At 40.8% G+C, this 23,822-nt stretch overlaps 1 protein-coding gene across 1 annotated transcript in view; it reads right to left on the bottom strand.

The window, feature by feature from the left end:
- CACHD1 (cache domain containing 1) overlaps window positions 1-23,822 on the bottom strand; it is a 113,292-nt gene that overhangs the window by 29,925 nt on the left and 59,545 nt on the right. The window contains exons 4-7 of the mRNA XM_027792679.2: window positions 17,407-17,513; window positions 7,099-7,225; window positions 4,695-4,839; window positions 2,862-3,078 (exon numbers count right to left, since the gene is read on the bottom strand). Coding sequence (XP_027648480.2) covers window positions 2,862-3,078; window positions 4,695-4,839; window positions 7,099-7,225; window positions 17,407-17,513 — 596 coding nt within the window. The remainder of the gene's footprint in view (window positions 1-2,861; window positions 3,079-4,694; window positions 4,840-7,098; window positions 7,226-17,406; window positions 17,514-23,822) is intronic.

Here is a 23,822-nt window from a genome sequence, read left to right as displayed (position 1 = left end):
GTGGCCTGCAGCGCCACAGCGGGAGGCTGCCGCAGGACGGAAGGCACCTGGTGCTTTCCTGTGGTGTACGTTAGAGCCTAACGCCCAAGAAGGGCGATGCAGCACGCCGCCATTCACCATCGGCTCGTTCGCGTGAAGTTGAACACGTTTTTCAACCTGCGTATGTTTTTGGCAAGAGGCCTGCCTCACAGCCTTTGAACACGGACATTCTAATCCTTGCTTATACGCTAATCTGTTTCATCATAACAGATCTCAGTATTAAAAGTGTTTTATGCATGTAATTAAGACACTTCTAGGGATCATACATCACCATGTAAGCTGAAGAACATTAGGTTAGTTGGTTATATACTAACTTTGTCTCATCTGGCTGAGGTTTTTTTGTGGTTTTGTTGGGTGTTTTGAGTGTTTTTTAATAGGTATGAATGCTTTGACTTGCACATTTTGTCACCGCGACTTGAAAAGAATTTCTGCTGGAATTGGCTTTTGATACAAACAACTAAGAGGAGCTGTTACTTTTGCAGAAATTTCTGCTTCTTTTTTTTTTTTTAGAAGCTAAAACCAGGGGAGAAAAAAGCAAAGCCAGGCATTAATGCAGCTTTGGCTGTAGTTTAAGGAAAATTGTTAACGTCTTTCCTAGTCTACAGCATAGCTATTAGATACTGCAGCCTGGCATGCTGCTGCAGTCCAAAAGCTTTGCCAGCAGGAGTAACGTAAGACAGTCTGAAGCCTGCATTAGGGACCAGTGCTAAACAGGGCATCTCACCGTTCATAGCTGGGGCCTTTTCCAGCTACCAGGGTACCATTACTGCATTTATCTATCTATAGCGTGTGCATGTATATAATGTATATAGCCACACAGCAAATTTTTTTGGTTTGTGTGTGTGTGTGTGTATATATATATATATATATATATATATACACATACATACGCACAGAGACAAGCACACCCTACCTATTTATCTTGAGCTTTCAGGGAATGTTGGTACTCAGTGGCAGAGCATTTTCTTTACACTCTGCGATGGGGGTCTGCTGAGCAGGACTGCAATAAGAACCGGCATAAGGCAGGAAATTCAGACGTGTTCAAGGGCACAATTCTTCCATCTCATACCAGTAGTTCCCTTCTAACTTTTCCAGTGTGAATTTGGGAGCAAGGCTGTATCTCAAGAGCCTTGCTGTATCTCAGTAACTTCCCCGACACACCCACACATTGTTCTCTGGGAACAGGATGTTAGAAGATTAACAGTGAAATGAATGACATTTTTTTTCTAGGTTTATTTTCCTTTTTAAAAAAGATGAAAAGATTATTTACAAGAAAATGAGACAGGTTTTATAAACATCCTCTTCTCAAAGCTCCTGTATCTCACCCTACGAATTCCAAAATTTGCTATATACACCTTAGGTTTTCAAAATCTTTCAAACTTAGAAAAACCTAACTCCAAAGCATTTGCCTTTTCTTTTAATTTTCTGTGCCTGTGCCCCACAATAATTGCTCGGTATAGAACTTAGTCAAAGTATGTGTTTTCACATTCATGAAGAACATGCCAAAACCTTCTAATCCTAATATACAAACAGTGCCAAACACACAAGGTATGTAGGAGGATGCTGCAAGACTCTACAGCTGATGTTCTTGGAATAACACTTACAACTAATGCACCTTATCCCAGCTAGCTTCAGCAGCACTGGATTTTAAATATTTTTTTTTTTTTTTATTTTCTAGAAAGTTGCACCCCTTTCATCATTTTGCCAGATGATGGTAAAAACCTGCCCTTGACAACCATGCCTTTCAGCCAAGCAGTGTACAGTCAGAGAATTATTTCACTGTCACCTATGGCCTAAAGTTCAGAAGTTGGCTGAACCTTTAATAGCAAAAGCACCATTTTATAAATGAAAGGCAAGTCACATGAAGTATGAGCCCATTTCCTCAGCCTTTCCAAAGCACTTTCATTCCTGGACTTTTCCTTTTCACCACCTTCTGTTCTGGACAGCATCTGAGCTGGTGTCCTTCAGGACACTGAAGAATTTGCACTCATTGGAGCAGGCACAGGACCAAACTATGGGATCTGCGTTACACAAACTGACTAAACCAACAGAGACCAGCCTGCTTTCTCTACCCTGCCGCCGCACTGGCAATGTTACTCAATTCCAATGAGCACTCAGAGCACAGGTTCAAGAATTTGCCTTCCACAGCTTCCTGGCAAGCAAACATGGATGTGAAACTGAGTTGCCTCTTTTCCACATCTTTCACCACATCCTTATTACAGAAAAAACACAACGCCCCCCCCCCCTCCCCCAGTCTTGGGAATGGGCAGGAGAAAGCCCACAGTGCATACACCAAAATTCAGGAGGATATTCTTGGATGAAGGAAAATTTAGCCAGGCCAACCTCACATTCCATAAAATACCACCCATAATTGGCATTCTCAAAAAAAACTTTTCCCTGAGAAGCAAGGGCCACTTCCGTAGGATTCCAGCTATGCACATTACCCATACACAGAAGTTTTGGCAATATTTAAATGAACCTGCAGCAACAGCAATTTTCATTGAAAGGACCCACACACACATTTGGGAAATAATGCAGCTATCAGACAATTCAATCCTGCAATTTCATATTATAGTTCAAAAGAAAGGGAAGTCAGCAAGTGAAATAAATAAAAAGGGAGCAGCCACATTCAACAGTCACGCAGCTTACAGATCAAGTAAATGCTACTTACAAACACATGTGCTCTCCCCCCCCCCCCCCCTTTTTTTTTTTTAAATATTCGAGACTACACACTCCTTTGACCTCTGTCAAAGTGAGAATCTCAAATAAGAAAACATTTGCAAGCCCTAGAAATAATCAGGATTGCCCAACAAGAGACTTACTTCCTTGGAGTTTTGTGCCATTGTTGGTATTTCGTATCAGCTGGAAAGCCTTTTGAAATCCCACTGCATGCTGCGTAGAGCTGTCAGATGACTTTATACTGCTAACGAAGGTGGACATCTTCCTTTTTGTCTCACTAGTGGCAGGAGACAGAAAGGTCTTATAGCACTGATCCAGCGAGCAGGTTCTTACTGTGTCTGCCGCAGTTAACACAGAGATCTTGAAAGAGAAGAAACTATATTGGATTACCTTACCATTTATAATTCTTTACGCACCAATATAGAAAACACAATGATAAGCTAACTGAAGAGATTCCGTGGATTTAAATTCAATTGTTAAAAAATAAATGCTGGAGGCATAAATCCATCAAATTTGAAAAGGATTAGACTTATGGTGAATTCATGTCAGTTTTTGTTTCTCAGATGAAGTCAGCTTCACTCTGCTCACACACAATAGTTAATACACGGTTCTGGGCAGAAGCCTAAGTGAACTAGAGATAACTGAGAACAGAATCAGCAAAGAGCATTTTCAGGAAAGCCTTCAGTGGCTAGAGAAAAGTGGAGTGCATACAGAAAACAAAACCAAAAAACACTTCTAAGAACTTTTTATAGGCAAAGCATTATATTGTTTTAACATTTCAGTCAAAGCATGCCAAAGCTACCGTCACTTTTTATCCTGTAAATAAGGTATATAGTGGTAACACTTGCATTAATATACACATAACATACCAGTTTTATTAAATGAGCGGCATCGTTATTAGAAATTACGACTGATGCAAGACAGTCACAGAATGAAGCACTACCCGTCTAACAGGTTTCATAACCACTGAGCTACTGACCAAGTCATACATCTTAAGTGTATTTTCTTTATTACAGGTCTATATTAAGACAAACACTTCCGACAGTTAAATTTAAGTACTATTAAGTCTGCTAAACTATAAGCATTATCTTACAATCTTAAAACTTTCTAAAAGCACAGAAGTTAGAAGTGTTTTTCCTGTACTATTAATGGAAGATTTAAGGCAAAGATTGTTGTTCTTCAACTTGATTTGACGGAAACTCCCCTCCAACTTAAAAAAAAAAAAAACAAAACCACGAACCCAGGCAGAAAGAATGATCAAGTTCCCACTAGCAGAGAATTACTGCAAGGAAAGACCAAACTGGGGGACTGCTTGCAGTCCTACAGAAGCACCTTACGGGCCCCTGGTTGTAATCCATACCTCAAAAAAAATACAGGTTAAGTACCTTTCTCATTGCCAAGTAAAGTATCTGTGGCAGAGCATGGTCAAGGTTTATTGGCTCTTGGCTTTATCCTTTCCTTGCTAGTATCATGGTTGTCCAGGAATCTTCCGAACACTAACTACATTTCAGCTCACCCAGTGTAGCAGCAGAATAGATAATTTCCATTTTCACAAACAAAAAAGACAGCCTCAGAGATAAAATGAGTTGCTCAAAGCAATCTACTACTTCAGAAGTTGGCAGGCTCAGAGCATGGTTCTCCTAATTGCACACTGTATCACACTGCTGACCGTCACCTGAAGTGTCTCTGCCAAGATGAAGGAGCCTTTAAAAATTACTCAGAAACAAGATTTTGCCTTAGATCAGTAGCTTACACTTCTCTTTTTTTTTTCCAGCCTGCAGATCCCCAAATGTTTCCCCTGCAGTAATACAGACTTCCAAAAGTGAGTTCAAGTCTTCAACACCCATTAGAGGTAGAACACAGATCCCCGTGAGTTCATGGACCACAAGTTAAAAACACCGCTTTGGATGAAAACCGAAAACACAGAGCATGGTTGAAACCAACGAAAACATGCTCATTGCTTGGAGAAAGCTTACCTTATCGTGTTCATCTATAGAGCTCAGAATAACCTGAGCAGCATCTTTGGCAATCTGGAGCTGTGTCTCTGTGACCGAAGCCCCATGGTCCACAATGACAACAATATGCTTGGACTGAGGTCGAACAGTAGAAACATAGACGGGCCTGAAGAAGAACAAAACCCAAACCACCGTCATGAGTCACCTTGTAGTTTCCACTAAAATGATTACAAGTAAAAATGGTTAAGAATTAAAAAAAAAAACCACAAAAAAACCAACAACAACAAAACACCCCACAAAGAAACAATGAAATGTAACAGGAATTCCTGCCTTTATGGAAACTTCTACTAAGACAGACCAGCCGAGAACCTGAACATACAGAAGAGGCCCTAGTTTTCACTCTCTTTCTGATTTTTTAATCCAAATCAGGTGTCGGATCCTTCTCCCTCTGTCACAGCAACTGCTTTCAGCTAGGAATAAAACAATTTTGCTGATGCAGCAGCAGTGCTTGGGATTACTGTTTGCAGCAGCTCGCATGAAGTTTTGGAAGCACTGACAAGCAAGAAATGCCTCATGATAAATGCTGGGTGCTGGGAACCTCACTCACATGTGAAAGTAAGAGCAATAGTGGGTATATGCTGGTTACATGACAAGTAAAAACCTGTGCAACTGTGCAGAGCTGCATTAGCATAAGGTGTTTGGTTTACTGCAGTAAGGGAAGGCTTCTGGCCAAGAAAGGGTTTTCTCTTGGTGCCCTGGAATGCATCTCACGTGGGTCATGCTCCACAACCCCTTGGGCCTGCGCAGTTTCAAACACCATGGCCAAAGGGAGTGAACTCTGGTGGAGGCTCCTGGTGCTGCCATGTGGCTGTGCTAACATCAGAAAACATATTTTCAGTGAAGCGACGCTCAGATGCAGTTCAGTACCGTGAGAGATGCATGAAAGATTTCAAGGTTTCAACCTGGAACAGATTAGGAAGATCTTCAGCAAGGAGGAAGGATTTTTAAAAAAAAAAAAAAAGAAAGAAAAAAGGAAAAAAAAGGAAAAAAAAAGAAAAAAAAAAGAAAAAAAAGACAGGATTCTGCTCCCTCTTCAGTCCAGACCCAAAACTAGTCAAGAGTCAAGTGTGAATTTTGGGACCTAAATTTTGTTATATGAAAGACAGCCACAGGAATCTTATGAGTAAAGGAAGTACAGAAGACTTTAGACAAGGCACTGCAATAAACAACTGGCACAAATCAGTTCTTAATTGTAAAACAGCCCGCAGCTCTGTACTGGTATTAATACCTAGAACTTAAATAGGGTCTTTGATCTTCAAAGCACTTAAGTATTAACTAATTAATCCATCCAAACTACCCTCTGAAGTAAATACTAGCAGAAAGAGATCCCTTATTTAGCCGTGGAGAAACCGTGACCCAGACTAAGTGATTTGGATGAAATCACCAATGGTTTTCATATCAAAATTCTGATCAAGACTGGAGTACCCATGGCTCTCACGTCTTCAGGCCACACCTTTCCAAGACCACAGAAAACTTAAGCAAGCCCAGACACTTCATGCTTTGATGACACATGGAAGATAACATCTGAAAACATTCGACTGCTCAACACTGACAGGTAACCAGAACACCTTTTAGTCTCTGTGCACTCAGCTACGTGGAAATGTACCTGGATGCGCTGATACTTCCTCCGCACAGATTGATTAACTGGTGCAGTTAGCTAACGTGTGACCAGGGATACTGAGCCACTGCACTTTGTTAGAAGGTTCCACCCTTGAGTCTCTATTAGTCCCACGGTAATGACAGCAAAAGCCAGGGAAAAATCCTGCCCTGCAACTGCTTTGTTTCACACCCACAGAACAGAAACATAACCCTGTGCAAGAACCCCCTGTCACCATTTCATCCTTTTTTTCTACATTTTTTTTTAGTAGAAAAAGAATGTTTCCACTATTGCTGCTTCTCTACTATCCACAATGTGCTACTTGAACCTTGGGTGGAGACTGGAGAAATGCTTCTACGTATGTCCCTTCCAGTCCCTCACCCTCCCACCCTCCCCTCGCCAAAGTGATGCACCTGCCAGATCAGCAGAATATGTGTTCACTACTTCATTAACAGGGGCCAAGCACGAGTCAAATAAAAGTAAAATTTTGCCTAAAGGCTGACCTACAATTTACAAATAAGCTGTTATTTACAGCTTATTTGATTTGGGAGAGGTAAGGAACCTGTATGTAATTCTGTTTTACTTCAAAGTTTCTTAAAAGCGAAACCCGGAGCTTTAAAAACAAACCTAAGAAAACTCGAGGGACTCCATTAAAAGTTACTCACGAATGCCGTCATCTTGGCAAAGCGTAGCACTGAAATGAAATCAGTGCTTGAGGAATCCAATTTTAGTGCTTTGCCCAGTAAATTGTAAGACGACAGATCATACCTGCTGCGGTGTTCGTAGCTGCCTTTGCATCGGAACTTGTGGGCTGGGAAAACAGTGAAAATGCCTTCTTCTGAGCTGAAATACTGCCATTTAATCCCTGGGTTAGACTTCAGATTATCAGCAAGAACTGAAGGTTGGAGAGGAAAAAGAGAAAAATTAAGCAGAGTTACAAAAAAAGGTCAAACTTGGAAGTACATTTATTCAAGGCACCTCTTGTATGTGCTTAGAGAAGAATAACCCGGCTCCCAACCCGAAATACAAGTGGCTCTGTTTGAGAACGGACAGAGCTTCACATCTGATCTGCAAACACTTAAAGTCTTTTGAAAACTTAGCACTAGATTTGACAGATTTTGTTTAATACGCGATGACAGCTCCTGAATCTCTGAAGTATAACTGGGTCCCAAGAAGTCAAGGCAGGAGCAAGGAAGGAAGAGATTAAGGCAATTGTATCTAATATGTATACACACATACAATTACATGTAATGATAAATACATTGTCCACATAGTTTTCATAAAGAAAAACCCCCTAACGTTAAAAAAAAAAAAAAATCACGTGTCCTTTATACTGAAATAACTCCAAAATATTAAATAGGTTTGCTGCTTACAGCTCTGTATCCAAAGCTGTTAACGTAACTTATTCTGACATCTGTTTAAAAACGTCTACAGGAACATTTAGCAAAAACAGTTTTACATGCAAAAAATGTGGGTCAAGGAAAAACTCACCGTACAGAAACAGCTGAAAAGGTTAAGAAAAAAAAAAGGGTGGGTGGGTGGGTGGGTGGGGGTGGGAAGTCTTTTTTCCTCTTTGTTCCCCATGCTCTCCTGTTTGTGTAAGGGTAGATAGGAACAGTTCCCACTCTTGGGACTCAAGAATTTCTCCAAGTTTCTCATTATCCCTGTGCCATAATTAACAAGGCTGTGGCCTCTCAAGTACTGCTTGTTAGGAGAGAGAGCCACTTCTCCGCATCTTCCCCCAAAGGGTTATGCAGTGGCTGCGCTCTCCAAGTGCCAGCTGGTGGGTGGGGGCTCCATGCTGGTTCCACCCATCCTCACCATGAGCATCACCACCAAGATCATAAAATTCAGGAAGAATGACAGTAACAGTTGTTCGCAGCTATATCACAACTTTCCTCCAAGTCTCTCAGACTCCTCTGTGGCGGGTGATTATTAGTTACTCCTTGCATAGACAAAAAGTGAAGAACAAAGAAGGTAAATGACATGTTCCCAAGTCATGTAGTCAAGCAGGGACCGAGCTCAGAATATCACCGTAGGGTAGAGATCTCAAACCCTCCTGTAGTTTATAGGCCACGTTCATTCTCCTTAAAACGTGCTTGCTTTCTTATTAAAATAATCTCTAAGGAAGCACTGTTGAACACTAACAAGAAAAGCAATTCAAAAGGTGCAGCTTAGCGATACTAACAAAACCGACTACACCGGTAAACCCACAGAACACCACCAAACCCAACAATCAAATAAAGCAGCTACCCCAGGGCCAACGAGTAACTTGTGAAGGTATTTAATATACCAAGCTAAGCCAACGGCGTGCAGCGATACTGCGGAAATCCCGAGTACTCAGAGCACAGGTGGGGACATCCGTGTCTGAACGAGCGGAGGCAGAGGCAGCGCTGGGATTTCTGCCCCAGGGGCGACGGCAGTGCCCTAGGTGCCACCCGGAGCACACACCTCGGCCTCGCTCTGCAAGCCTCAGCCATGGAGGGGTTGCTGCTCACCCCACGCGATCCCCAGCTCTGCCGCACCGATGGCATTAGGCAGCTGTAGGCTGGCACAGTCCTCTAAAGCAAGAGGAAAAACCCTCCCAGGAGAGAGGGAACAGAAAGTCATTAGCATGGGAGGCACAAACCGTCTCACCACCGTGGCAGTTACAGGATTATATTCCACTTGGGGCAAATCATCGTCTGTGCTTGTGGCAAACTGAAAATAAAACCTCCATGTTTGAATTCTTTCGTTTTTACCTAACAGTTAAAACGGATCGTACCAGCTCAAAATGCATTACAAAAAAAACCCAAAACTAAAACCCACAAACAAACCACAAAGAAAAAAAAAGCACTTCCTCGCTATTTCTCCTTTCATGTTCTTTGATTACAAAACTAGCCAGAACTGGCACAGGGCAGCTCTGATTTACAGGGCTGCACCTTTTGCTGAGCACTCACTTTTGGCATTTCCTTCAGGACTGACACTGGAAATAGGCCAGGCGGTTTCATCTCCTGGATCTCACTCATTATCAAATACCCCAATATTTGGCTTGGAAATCACTGCAGGGCACATTTCAAACCCTCCCAGACATTCTACAACAAAATACCCACATAGTATAGTTTAAGTTCAACATCCTCAACAGTCTGGCACTTACTCAAGTTTCCCAGACTGGCTGCAGCCGCGATGTTCTCTCCACATCCAGCTCAGCATAATTACTCTATAAAACCCACTATCTTGGTGGGTTTCCCCCTCGACTCTTGCCACAGTTTTTTGTATTTCCACAGTCCCAGTGGAAGTCCCGGTTGCACCCTGCTGGACTCTGTACAAAGATGCAGCTTTGCACAACTGTGGTTTTGAAGAATTTGGTGCCTCAATAGACCGAGGAAGAAACAAGAACAAGATGTGAAATGGCTGATGAGGGTTTTCCCAGTGCGCTAACGACTGAGTCTGGAACCAGAACTATCCTCTGCTCACAACTCTCACTTCCTCATCCTTCTCCAAAAAAACACCAGTTCAACTCCTAACAAAGATGCCAAAGCTCGTTTCTCTTTCTCCGCTGCGCACAGGTAAAATCAGCCTGGTGATGCTCTGGGGAGCAGGAATCTTTTCTCTCATGAATTTTCACACTTGCAAAGAAAGCACCCAGGCCCGCGCAACAAAATGTCAAACAAACTACCCAACAGTGTTTGTTTCAAGCTGCCTCTAAACTTCTCCCAAGTTCTTGTTTTGGTTTTACACCTGATAGGGTAATACCAGTTTAGCAGCATCGTTTCTGATCGGTACAAAGAGCAGGTTTCTTCGGTCACAGACAACCGTTTCTGTGTAGCAGGGACAGAAAGCAATTTGCAATTTTAATATCGCCAGATTTAGGTACCATGGAAAACTTCAGGGAAAAATCAGTATTAATTAAAAACAAAATTAACCCAAACCGAATTTCTAGCTTTTATAGCTAGGACTACCAGAAATCCCCCTCCTTATCCCCCTCCAAAGCACCCACCCTCTTCTCCTCTCGGAAATCTAGCGTGGAAAGCCCCAGGTTAGTTTCTGAACTCCTGGAGGGCTGGGCAGTCTGTCCCTTCGGAGAACGTGCAGCACCGGTGCTCACGGCCCACACACGCTCTCCCGCGGGGGAACACACTGCATGGCCACAGCTGTGGGAATCCAGGGAAGTATCTGATAACCCTTTATTAAGCTGCAAAGAGGAACCTGGCGGGGAAAAAAAAAAAAAAAAAAAAGTCCCTTGAAAGTATCGAAAACTTGGAAGAAAAAAGAAAATCCTGTTTACACACTTTTTTTTTTAAGCAACACTGTCTTTCAGCAGTGTATGCAGATCAACGTTATCCATTCTCCTGCAATACAAAAAACTTAGAAAAAGGTAATACAGTGAGACTTTGACGTGAATAAGGTCACCAAAGGCCAAGCACACCATGACCCTGCAGCAGAGCACTTGCCATGTGCAGGTTATTGCTGGTTTCCCTGATGTCCAGGTCCATGTGCCAGAGGAGAAGCTCACAGCTACACCGCGCAGCAGGCGTAATGTAGCAAGTTAGCCAAAAAATGGAAGAGTGAGTTGCTGTCTACTTAGGTGCAGGCACAGAGTACCTACAGAAGCGTCTGCCACGTGTACTGAGTGCTTCTTTTGGATGCCACAGTTTTCAGCGAGACCACAACGGCTGAACTGCTGTCTGACTGCACTGCTTTGCAGGCCGGGAGGGACATGAGACTCTCAAACATTTAAATCCTTTTCTTGTCTGGCCACCAGGATGTCATAGTTCTGGGGGTGAAGCATGGCAATTGTTTTGCATAAAGAGGCTGAATTTCTGGGATTTAAGTTATTGTTACGGGTTACGGAACTGGAAAAATGTATTTTCAAATCAGACATGTGAGCACTCAGTTAAAGCCTGGATGAAATAATTTGCCCTGTTTAATTTCACCAACAGCAAAGGAGTTGATAATTAAAAGGCGGGGTTTTTTTAGTCATTACTTTCTATCTATTTACCCACAAGAGTATCTGGATTTAAAAGTTCATTTTCCCCACAAAATAATTGGTTTTGAACCTCAAACCCCTTACAGCCTTAGTGCCTCTCTCTGCTATCCCTCCTTTTCACAGAGTTCTGCTCACGTTTTCCTTCAGCTAGTATGTTAGTTCAATAATGCCACCCCCCACCCCCTCCACCACCAATTGTATCGTAACTCTTTGTTTGGGGTTTTTTTGGTCTCTTTTTTCCTACAACCACAGAAGTCAATCTCCCAGCAGATAAGCTACAGCTGAAAAATACATACTTTTCCTCTTTTAAGTGCACTCTTATTTTCCATGCACTAAAGCTGTAAGAATGCCCCATAGATATTTCCTCATTTATTGCTCCCTGCCAGGACACCCAGCAGATGTTCTTTTTCAGCCTAACCTTACTCACCCCAAACTTTGCCTGTACTTTACTCTTACCTCCTCCTTCCAGCAAAGCCTGCCTCTGTACAGGTTACACAATCACAACACCCCAACAAAAAAACATACTGTAAGACAATTTGCATGCCTAGACTATAGCTAAAGACTAAATCTGTCAAAATTACACCCTTGGCAGCACCAGCAGAAGTGTGTGCAGGGCATCTTTACCGGTCCTCACTTTCTAGGCTCCATATGCTTGACCTGTGGTTCCCGTTTTAACTCAAAAAGTCATTTACTTTTTTCATCTTCTGGTCAGGTTCAAGATATTTTTGCAAGTATAAGGCGGCACCCATCTCCTTATTCTAATAGAAATTACGAAGTATTCTGTATTACTGAATAAACATAATAATTTTGCTTTTCTAGAGTGAGCATCACTAAATAAAGACCCAGCCTTGATACCACATTACTTGGAGAAAGCCAAGAGTCCAAGTCTTATAAACACAGTAATCTTAGCAGAATCCCTTAGTTCCAGACACAGGCTGGGGATATAACCGGCCAGCTGGGAGCTGCTGCCCATGAGCCAACTGCCAACTCGCTCCGCAACATCTGTCCCCTCCACTTACAATGCAGCACTATCTGACCCCAAATCATGCTACAGGCAGAAAAAGTTGGAAAGTATTAACATGAGAGTATTTGAAATGATCATTCTCTTTAATTATAAATATATCACAAGGCAAAAAGGACTTTTAGAAAGAAACCCTATGTGATAGGGTTTATAAAACTTCAAAGGGAATGTGATATGATAACACTTAGTACTGCTAGATACCACTTTACATCTTCAAAGCATAGTCAAATCATTAACTAATTAATCTTCAAAGAACGGCACAAACAGTCAGTGAAAAAAAAAAAAGGAACTACTGAACATAATCGCTCATTATAAAAGAGTTTCTTATAGTCCTCTTTATCATTACATTTACTGAGCTGCAGACCTCACGGTTCTGACCCTGCAAAGAAGAAAAGTTCAATTTTCTGTGCAACACACATACTGCAGTTCTTCTCTGACAAGTACCTCTATTAAAAATAATCATCATGAAGATGCTTTAGTGTTCCCCAGAAACAACAGCAGAAAGCAAATGTGTTTACTTTACAAGTAAAGACATTCTCTAACTCTCCAGACCTACAAATCTGATCCAGGATTTTCTGAGTCAAAACGTATTCTGGCTGATGCACTTTCACCAGCAATAAAAGGCTCTGCAGCTCAAACCCAATTAAAATTCTGTTGATGGCATAAGCCAGGATGGAGCCCTGCTCACTCCTTGGGAGCTTTTTTGACTCTGAAGGGGAAACAAGTAAAAAAACTTTTTATTCGAAGGAACGAACCCAGCTTTCTTGATTAAAAGGACCTGGAAGGGGGGTATTAACTCTGCTGCTCAAATACCTCCCAACTATTTTAACTCACTCGAACCATCAGTTTAAAGTACAGCAATATAAGGAACATGACCAAGGCACTCCACATTTTAAATGATCACCACCTTGAATAAGGCACAGACAAAATTTATGGAGCAAGTTGATACCACCTCTGCATATGGCTGGAGAAGAGCACTCTGCTAAAGCCACCTGACTTGAAACAGACATTGCGGCACTTTGAAGGATGAGAAGGAGAAAGATTTACTCGTTCCTTGTTTATTTAAAAGAAAAAAAAAAAAAAAAAAAAAAAAAAGAACCAAAGGAATCTGATAACATAATGCACTGGCTCTGGTTAAGTTTTTGTTGTCTAATAAATAAAGGCCTATTCATACCAGTGAGGACAGATCTCTTCATCTAACTAACCGAAGCCCCCGATCCCATCTGAAGAATAAAGACTCTCTCCTTAGCTATTTTGTAGTAATGGCTAAAAGTAATCCAAAAACTCAAGCCAAGATAAATCAAAAGCTTTTCAAAACATTAAAAAATGTCACCTAATATCAAGAAAAAACGCAGCAAAAGCATTAGTTTTGAAGGGCTGAGATAAGATAGACATACATCTATTTCTTCTTCCTCCCTTTCCCAAGATTAACGTTTATTTTCTTTTTATATTAGAAAAAAACCAATAGAAAATGGGGAAAAAAAATAAATTCTTTATGTTTTGGAGTTTCATGAGCTACACTTGCCCTTCTTAACACACTGTTCAGACTAGAAGCTGAAACTGTTGTCTGCACCGAGGGCTCCCAGGCTCTGTTCCTGTGGCTTGCCCGGAGTCTGTGGTGCAAATTCCATTCCATTCCGACACCTACAACTTCACCACTCTGATCCCACTTTCTTAAGCTGTGCGCAGAGTGGGCCAAGATTAACATTTAAAGAATTGAGATAGAGGCCGAACAGAGCAGAGTTTAAATTTATGTTTTGCTGAGAGGTTTTTATAGGCTAGATTATTTAAACTACAAAACTCATGCTGGAAAAAAGACAGACACACGGGAATTTTTTTTTTACGCTAAGAATGAAACAATCAACCCATCTGAGAGGACAATCGGGTTGACGGACAGTCCAGGCTGGATTTGGAAACTGCGGGCAAACTAGAGAAGAGCAGAAGAGCTCCTGCTTCTGGGCTGGATGAGCAGAGGGCTTCCAAACCCTTTCTCTAGGAGGCTGACATGCTTGGGGTCCCCCCCAACATGCTGCATCCAGTGTGAAAGACAGTATGGCACAATTTTGGGGAAGCCACTGGCTTCCCATGCTGCCTCTAAGTCTAAAAAGGCAAAGCAAGGCAGGAGAGAAAAACCACAATCAAAATACCCAGATGTACCAAAAACTCTCAGGCTTTTTAGAGTAGAAAAATAATTCAGGCTGAGGCAGAGTCTGATTCCAAAGTGCAACAGATATTCCTCGCGTAGCTCTACATGAGGACACTTACAAGAGGAGTAAGAAAAATACGAGATTAGAGGAACTTTCTTCTTGTTTGATCTTTATCCTCTTTCAAAGGCAGTTTTAGTTTAGAGTAATGCATACACACACATAGATTTATTGAGAAGCATCTCCTGTGCAGACAAGGTGCTCTGTCCTAAGTGTATCCTTTAAGATAAGCAGTTTCACAGAACTAGGTCACTGCAGAAGTAAGAAAAAAATTAAGCGTTTCAAGAGAGAGATGACACTAAGTAAGTACTTTTAAAAAACATTTCTAACCTGACAGCCATCTTCACAGCTCTAAGGACGCACTGACAGCACTCTGCCCTTCTAAACAAAAATGTTTCCCAGTCTGTTTATGCCCCCAGTCTGCCTCAAGCCAACTATTGTCTTAGACCATGAATTCCTCTGGGCAGAGACAGCTTTTTTTGGCACAACAGGTCATGGGCCATGGCTACATAAGCAATACTACAGATACCACCAACACAATACCCTCCACTCACAAAAAAACCATCCAGCCTCCTGCCCCTAAACCTTCCCACATCCATTTATTCCAAAACCCAAATACTTCTGCAGGGATACAGGGACACCGCCCTGGATGTGGGCAATGTCCAGCTTCACACCAGCATCATTCTGCTTGACCCTCCTGGCAGCAACCCTTCCCTGAAGCCACACTGGTCTCCTGTTCTGTTGCTGGGGTGGTGGAGCTCATGTGGTTTTGATGTTCTCAGCTGAGGACCAGGGAAAAGAAGGTGGGAGCCACCATCTCACAGACTTTCAAATACCTTCGCACAAGAGGTGAGGACTTGCCTACAGAAAACTTAACTTCTTACTTCACTAGGTGTGTACCCAGTACCAACTTTTGTTTCTCAGATAAAAGTGTGCTCATCTCATCTTTCTGCATCAATCTACTCTCTCCATTCCACTTCTCTCTTACAGGCATTTTCTCACTAATAAAAAACTTCTCCCTAAAGGCTGTGTTTCTGAGAGCTGCTAACAGGAAAGCTGAAGGAGAGTCTGCTGTCAATAAATCTTGAAGCACTTCCCTGTTCTATCACTCCAATTCCCTCTTCTCTTCTGCTGCCCTTTTCTGCCAATGCCATTTTTTGAAGATTCTCCTTTCATCTGGAAGCTTTCAAGCCAGAGGCAAGGGAAGAGGAGGCACTCAAGTCTTACTGTCGAGCCAGGACAGCAAGAACCTTGAACATGCGTTCACTTTGTTTCTGTGAGTATTCAAACCAGAAATTTAAAAAACGTTTAAGGGGAACTGTAGCTTATTCATTTTCCACCACTCAAGAAGAAGGAATATTTATTTAATACTTCTTTTACATCCATCTTCAGCAGTAGAAAAAGAATGGGTTTTTAACTTAAGTAAAAAAAATTAAGTGATTCATTCAATGCTTTGTTTTTATAACAGTTTGAAAACTTGCTTTCAAAAATTATTTTGATAAATCAACAACTGCATGTGATTTTAAACATTATTTTAATAAGCTGTTTGTATGTTTTAATATAGAGATAGCTTATAAATAAAGCAAAGCCCAGCGAATCGTAGTAAGTGAACAAAGACTGCCTATCTTTAGGACGGAAAACACTACAGAAATTATGGTGATGAGACATATGTCAGGAAATTAGCTTGCCTGGCCAGCACCTGCATTCAAGATGTGGTGTACGATAGATGGGATGGAAAGGAACCTACAGAGACTGTTCACTTTGCTTTTGGGTTGTACTTTTTTTTTTTTTTTTTTTTTTTTTAAGATTACATTAGAAATCCAGAAAGCAAAGCTGTAAGAAGAGACACACCAAGACAGGCTACAGAGAAATTTGGGGTTCTTTCATCCTATTTGTTGTAAGATATGCAAATGCTCTGTGCATGGTGAGGGTAGAATGGCGGGTCTGCGACTTTATCAGTCAAGTTAAAAAAAATTAACCAGTACTTTATTCCAAAAGATACATGACAATTAAAATAAAAAAAGTCCTCAAGTCCGTGTTACCTGTCAACAACAATAAAAAAAGTAAAATCAACAAAAAAAGCTCCAAAACTTATGCTAAATGAAATCTGCAAAGCCTATAGTGCTCTCTAATTTACAACACTAAGGCATCATAAAAAGTTGAAAAAGTAAGATGGAACAGCTGGACAAAACTATGACTAAAAATAACTGAAATCCATGTATTTCATGTATATCAAGTTGACTAGGATGGAAAAAAAGAAAACCTTGTGGCACTGGAGGACCAAAAGCTGAATTTTTCAAGAGATAAGTCATATATATTTTGGTTCTAAGCATATTTCTAGCTCTTTGAGTGTGCCAAACAAATGCACTGACTGTCAAAGATGGAAATGCCCTGACAAGACAAAGAAAGGAAATATTTTAGGATGTCCTTATACTTCATAGTTTTTGCATATCGCTGTGAACACAGTCTCACATTAGCTGAACTCAGCTAAGAAGATCAGAGAAACTTCTTTGCATGGCTCCTTCAGCAGCTGACACTACTGATGCCAAAGCAGACAGACCTGGGAAGGAAAGTGCCTTGGGAAAAAAAAAAAAAAAAAGAAATAAAAAGTGCATAAACCACAACAAAATTATCCATGGTAGGCTGGAATAAAATCTTCATGACATTTTTATGAAGTACTTAGTCTAAGGGCATTACTTTAGGTATCATCTTTCAATCATGAAATCTCAAATTAAGAACAGGGTGACAGTTTCAAGGAGAAATAAAAGCTTGTTGCTATGGCAATCAATGCTAATTCTCTAGGCCAAGGAAATGTTAAAGTCTAATGGAAAAAAAAAACCCCAACTCTGAGAAGGAAAAAAAACCAAAAGTATACTACTTACCAGAATTTAAGTCACGTCCAGGATTGAAGGCTCTGCTGTTGACAGTGGTAGACAGTCTATCACAGCTAATAGTTCTAGAAACATTGGTGTTAAAATTTCCATCAAATCTGAAATGACAACAACAGGATTAGCAACCTAACATTACCTATTAAACCTACACAGCATTTACAATGGAAACACACCTTTTTGAAATTTCAATGTAAATTAACGATTCTGGAAATTCCAACGTAATATGTATTTTAAGGGTCCAGGAAAAATTGTGAAACCCAGAAACAGGGGGGATGAGCTCATCATGGTTGGATTGTATCTGCTCTCTGCAATGATATGTTGCATTTTCCTCCACAATATTCCATGAAAGATAGGATCATAAAACAGTAGTGCTCTTTCATCTAGACTTAAACAGTAGAGGTTCCAGCGTGGAAAGTGTGTGTAGCATCCAGGCATGCCATTAGGAACTGTTTTCTCCTGTTGTTGAACCAAACCTTTTCTTGCTAGACACTCTTCCACCAGAGCTATTACTTCATCATTCCCTTAAAAAAAAATTATTCCAAGTGTCTTGCATGAAGAGGATTTCCTCTTTATGTCTTTCTGCAAAAGATCTAATAGAACACTGGTAAACCTGTTTTCTGCACCAAAACCTGAAGATTTACATTCCAAGCAGCAGAAGGAACTTGATAGTCTGAAGTTTTGTTACCGTTTGGTTACGTTAAATAATTCCAATACAGCCATAACTCTAACGCAAAAAGCATTCTAGTGCATAGTTCTAATGACAGTAAAATATAATTGAACCAATGCCTTAACAAAATTTAAATAAATAGGGTTTTAAAGGGTTATAAATAACTAGAAACGATTCTGAAGCTTTCAAGGACTCAAATGTAGTTTTGTATCATTTACATAGGCCAGTTTTATTTGTTAACATTTTAATGACCTTGAACATTTTGATGACATTTGACATTGTGATTATTCTAGTACTTAAAAAACCTCTTTACTTCCTACCAAAGACTTTTTCTACCATCAACTTATTCCTAAGGAATTACAATGAACTGCAAGCGAGGGATGCATAACATCCCGTTCTGGACAAAGAGCCTTTCCAGCGTGAAAGCTAATAGCAAGTAAGTCTTGGAAAGGAACTGGGCAGAGTAGGGGGTTGTTCAATACTGTCAAGATTAAACCAGCAAATTACACAAAAAACAGCTACATCAAAAGATACTGACCAACTTAATATTAACAGCACTTCCATCTCTTGCTTTTAGCTACATACCACTCACCCAGCGCCATTCTAATGCCTTCCATTCAGCTCAAGGCACATCATATTTGTGCTTAAGGTTCTTTATTTAGTTGCTTATTGTCAACTGCACTTAACTGCTTAAGCTGATGTTACGCTTTTTCATACGCACATGTGTATGTACACACCCAATGTATCTATGCTATCACATAGTGGAGGCCCAAAACATTGCAAGCAGCAGTGGTCTGAAAAACAAGCACCATTCTTCTGGTGGAAGATTTTAATTACAAAATTAAAATCCAGTAAGTTGCAACTACTTCAACAAATACGGTGCCCAGTAAGAATGGAAAGACACTGATCTTCTGGTTCTGTCCTTACAGAGCGCTTGCTGGAAGGGCTGGGGTTCGTAGACGCAGACAATAAAACAATGCACTTTTAAATCATCTCCTTAAAACAACAATTAGCAGAAACAAAAAACCACAGACAGATGGAATTGGTTACCACAAGGAAATTTCAAGTTACGACTACAGGAAGCAAGTCTTTTTAAGCAAACTAAACCTCCCCTAATCCAATATATTTTCTTCCAGCCCAATTCAAAATAATTTCATCCTACAGGGATGGAGCTGCAGCAGCCCCAAGTCAGCCAGATGCAGGATTTGCTGAGAGACTCCATCTCTCATTATGGGATCCTCGCACGTGGGATGTAGGAAAACCTTTTAGGACCCCTTAGGGAAAGCTAAAAAAACGAAAAATATTTGTTAGTGGGCTCAAGATCACCACCTCTGTAGGCAAGTGCATCCACCTTCAGCAATTTTAGCGTTACAAAACCAGGAAAATGGCCCTGAGAGGAGCGCTGGAGCTCACTGCAAGCAGCACGGCTGTTGCATACATGGGCCACCAGTTTGCCTTTTGTACATGATCCATGCCAGTATAACCATAGTTAAGGTTGGGCTGATTTTTTTGTTTGCTTAAAGCAGAGGTTTAACTTCTGTTACAAGTGAAGAGTACAGCACAGCCTTCTCACAAGTTAAGGAATTTGTCCTTCAAGTGTAAAAGTAATTTCCCAAGAATTTACTATTAAACTCCTTAATGATTTTCTGAATTACAAATAAGCAAAAGTTTATGCAAATGCATAACAAAACCTCAGACACTGACTTCTTTGTTCTTAACATCAGATTAGATTTTATGACTCTTACAGAGTCCCAGGAAGTCTAATTTTACATCACTAGAGCTCATCAGACTAGAGGCTCTGTTCAACAAGGCTCTAATTAAACCAAATCTTTGAACATGCAATAAGTGATCACTATTGATTACTAACTCCTTAATTTTAGTATTTTTACTGTCACATACAAATATCAATAAAAACACTGTCTGCCTAAACTGGCATGCTTTGAAATTAGTTTAATCTATATCCATAAACACTACATGCATCTTAAACTAACTGATATTCTAAAAGGAGATGAACGATACTACCAAGAAACAGTTAAGAGTTACCAAGGCACCAATATTTTTTGATCCCCTCTCAAACCTAAACTTAAGGGGGGGGGGGGGGGGGGGGGGGAAGTCATATATATTTGGAAATAATTAACTGCCCTCCATACACTTTAAAAATTATATAAATGCAGTGTAAACATAGCTTTATCAATTTGGCTCAATTATTTTTTATATACATATATAAACTGGGGGGGAACTTGAGTTTCAAACCTTGTACCACATAGATGCAAATGTGGATGAAGAGTGCAAGTCCTTGCATCAGGGACTCCCAGAGCAGTCTGTTCTCAAATGCTCTCTCTCATCTCTTTACAAATATTTTACATACCTCAGGCTTTGACATATTCAGGTTACAATGCATAAAAACAAACGTTTAACTCCGCTTGCCCTCCTCCGTCCTTACCTAACAGAGGCAATTATGAACTTGTTCATCACTGGAGAAACATCTTTAATTGCAGCAACTGCTCAACACATCAAACCAGCCAGCGATGAGCGAAGTGAATAATGCCATATACAGCGGGAACAAGAAAAGGCAGCTGAATTCTTTGCTATACAAAAAAGTACTGTGGGTTCCTTATTGGACACAGATGTTCAATGCTATTGGTATTTTATCCAAAACAGCATAATCAACAGCACTCTACCGGCGCTGGTGTTTTGATTCAAGACTCAGTTAGGGGCAAAGAGCTTTTGATGAATTCTGCATATCCTCACTCTTCATGGCAAGGAAGAGAGAGAAATGGACGGACAGATTCATAGAAAAGCCTCCTGTCCTCCTGCTCAGACACCACCACTATCAGGTTCTAAGGTCAGGAAGATCTATGTCAGACACCAAAAGCAGCCAAACTGTGATGCTGCGGAGCTCTGCATGGGCTCACCCACTCTGTCAGGAGCTGCTCGATATTATTGGCAACCTGCTCTCTGAAAACTCCCCAAAGTCCCCTCCATCGAGGAAAAGCCTTGACATTTCATAGGAACGTAGATCTCCGATCAGGGCCGTGGCTTCTCCTACCCCCGTTAAAATGTAACCACTTCAAAAAATTACAGCTTTTACCAAGCAAACAAAAAAAGTTGGTTTTTTTGTTGGCTAAGGAATCTCAAGACTAGGATCAATTGGTAAAGGATGGATTTCACAAAAAGCATGTTTACCTTTGGGCGAAACCAGATGGAGAAGAGGTAGCAACTGCAAATTAAACATCTCCATGCTGAAGAAATATTTCCGAGCAATACTAAAGAACAAACTCTTAGGGAAAAATAATGACTCTTCAGGATGTTAGCTAATTGTCCCAGTGCTCCTATCAAAGTCTATTAGTGATGGCAACAGGATGCCTTGTTAGCAACTAACATATTCATATCTCAGAACACGGGCAGTAAATGCTGCGGTTTAATTCAAAATCATCTGGAATCTTCCTCTGCTCTGAGTTTATTTTATGCCAAAACTTACTGCTCACACTCACTCAGTGTGACATGCGCATCCTTTAAATTACCTGACAGAGAAATTGTCTGAACCTTGATTCACAATGTTGAGCATATTACTACATCACTTCTTCATACACACAAAGCTGCCAAACCACGTTTCAGGTCTCTCAGCCATGATACATATTGACAAAGGGTTTCAACCAGGTCCAATTCTGGCATGCCTTCTAGGAAAGCAAAAATCAAGTTATCACCATCAACTGCCCCGCCACAGGCTCTCCTGCGGCCCCAAACTCATCACCACAGGCCAAGGGGATCAGTATTCCAGCTATAAACCCCCTATTCACACTGCACATTTATTGCAGCATGTCAAAGCACATTAACGCAAAAATCAACACAGTTCCTCAGCTTTTCTCAGTAAGCAAGTATTATGTTACCCATCAGGAAAATGAGGATATAGATACCTAATCTACCTGCAGCAGAGCTGGAAAAGGAAAGCTAAAAAAACCTGCAGCCCGGCCCCCCTCCTTTCTCTTGCTACAGCACACAAGTAGCAAAAAGAGAATACAGTTAATGGCAAAATGACATAAATAAAATATGCATAAGAAGAATTGCTTTAAACCCCATAAATTAAAGACCAGCCCTCAGACAGACTTGTCATCCTGAGCCACATGGGATATCTACTTCAAATCTCTTTTCAGGTGCCGTCTGCCTTATAACTGACTTTTGGCACCTTGCAATGGGGTGTATTTGTAAAGCATGACTGCTTCCACAATATGAGGACCTTGAGAAAAGACCAGCTCCCATCGCAAACATACGCCTTCAGAAAACCAAGACCAGAAACTGGGCAACAGCAGCACTGTGGAAGATTTACACTGCAGTTTTCGCAGTCATTTTAATTACACTGGGGAATTTTCCATGTGTTTCTTTAGGGTGCCTCTAAATAATTTCAATTAAGAACACAATATTAACTATTTGGCAATCTTTGCCACTAAAGCAACAATTAAAACTAAAGCCTCGACACTGCCATGTGGCATTTACAGTAAATGCTTATATTCTTGGCCGTCACTACTGGTTTTACCTTTCCTATAACATGTTTCTGCCTTGCATGTTTTCCATGCATTTTTCAAATCTGCCCATCACTTGCTTTGGAAGAAGTTATAAAATCAAAAGCTTTAAGATTTGCAGACAAGCATTGATCACCACCCCTTTTCTGCACAAAGGAGACTTAACTTTTACCAGTGTCTCTCTCCCACTTTTCCCAGCAGCCAGACGGTAACAGCGATGGCTGACCAAGGTCTCCTCTGAGATTCAGCCCAAAATGTTCTAGGTGGCACCACCACAGCAAACACGCAGGAAGCCCTCCAAGAATCCTTATCAGAAAAACGCAACAAAGCCTGTATTTAGATGTAATTAGGTTTTGTACTTACTTAAGCAAGAGCAAAAGACACTGGCTGAAATTCAGTTTGACGACAGGCCCACTCACCCCATCCCCCTTTCCCTGCCTCCCTCTAAAAAGCCCTTCTTTCTGGATTCACTTTAATGAACAACCGATCGAAACTGCATCCCGAGGGAGCAAACAGAGCTGCGACTCCAACTTTGATCTCTTCCCCATGGAGAAACGCGCTCCCTGCCTAGCTTGCAAGATGTTAATTTGATTGACATTTGCTCTGATGTGCAAACTGCTTTGAACTTCAGACATTAAATTCCCATCAGGCTGCACTCATTTTTATTCTCCTTCAACAGGATTTACAAGCAGGAGATCAGCAAGTGTAGAAGATAAAATAAATTTGCAGAAGCTTTGAATCTTACATCAAAACAGTGCTCAAGTGAGCTCCAATTGGATTTTGTTCGGCCTGAATTTACAGTGTAAATCAGCCCCTTTTGTACAGTTTCAGTTTAGGGAAAAGTGAGGGAGCAGCATATAAAAACGACACTCGAGTAGCTACGAAGGGGTTCTCATTGTTGTAAGACTCATTTCTTTCCTTCCCTTTCCATTCATACAAATTTAAAGCTGATTTTAGTATGCAAATGAAAATATATAAGATCATGGAAAATTCAGCATTTCCTTTGAAATTCACCACTAGGCATACTTTCTTGATTGTAAGGCAAGATTTAAACTCGTATTTTACATAAATCCTTAAATATATAGTTCCCACTGCAACTAAGCAGTACGCTGGAAAACAATGTTTTCATGAATAGATTCAACAAAAAAAAAAGCTACTGATTATTCAGTTGAATAGATTCAACAAAAAAAAAAAGCTACTGATTATTCAGTTAACCAGTT

Source organism: Falco peregrinus, chromosome 10, assembly GCF_023634155.1.
Source record: "Falco peregrinus isolate bFalPer1 chromosome 10, bFalPer1.pri, whole genome shotgun sequence".
NCBI lineage: Eukaryota > Metazoa > Chordata > Aves > Falconiformes > Falconidae > Falco > Falco peregrinus.
Note: the sequence above shows the minus strand (reverse complement) of the source record. Positions and strands in the feature narration are given on the sequence as shown.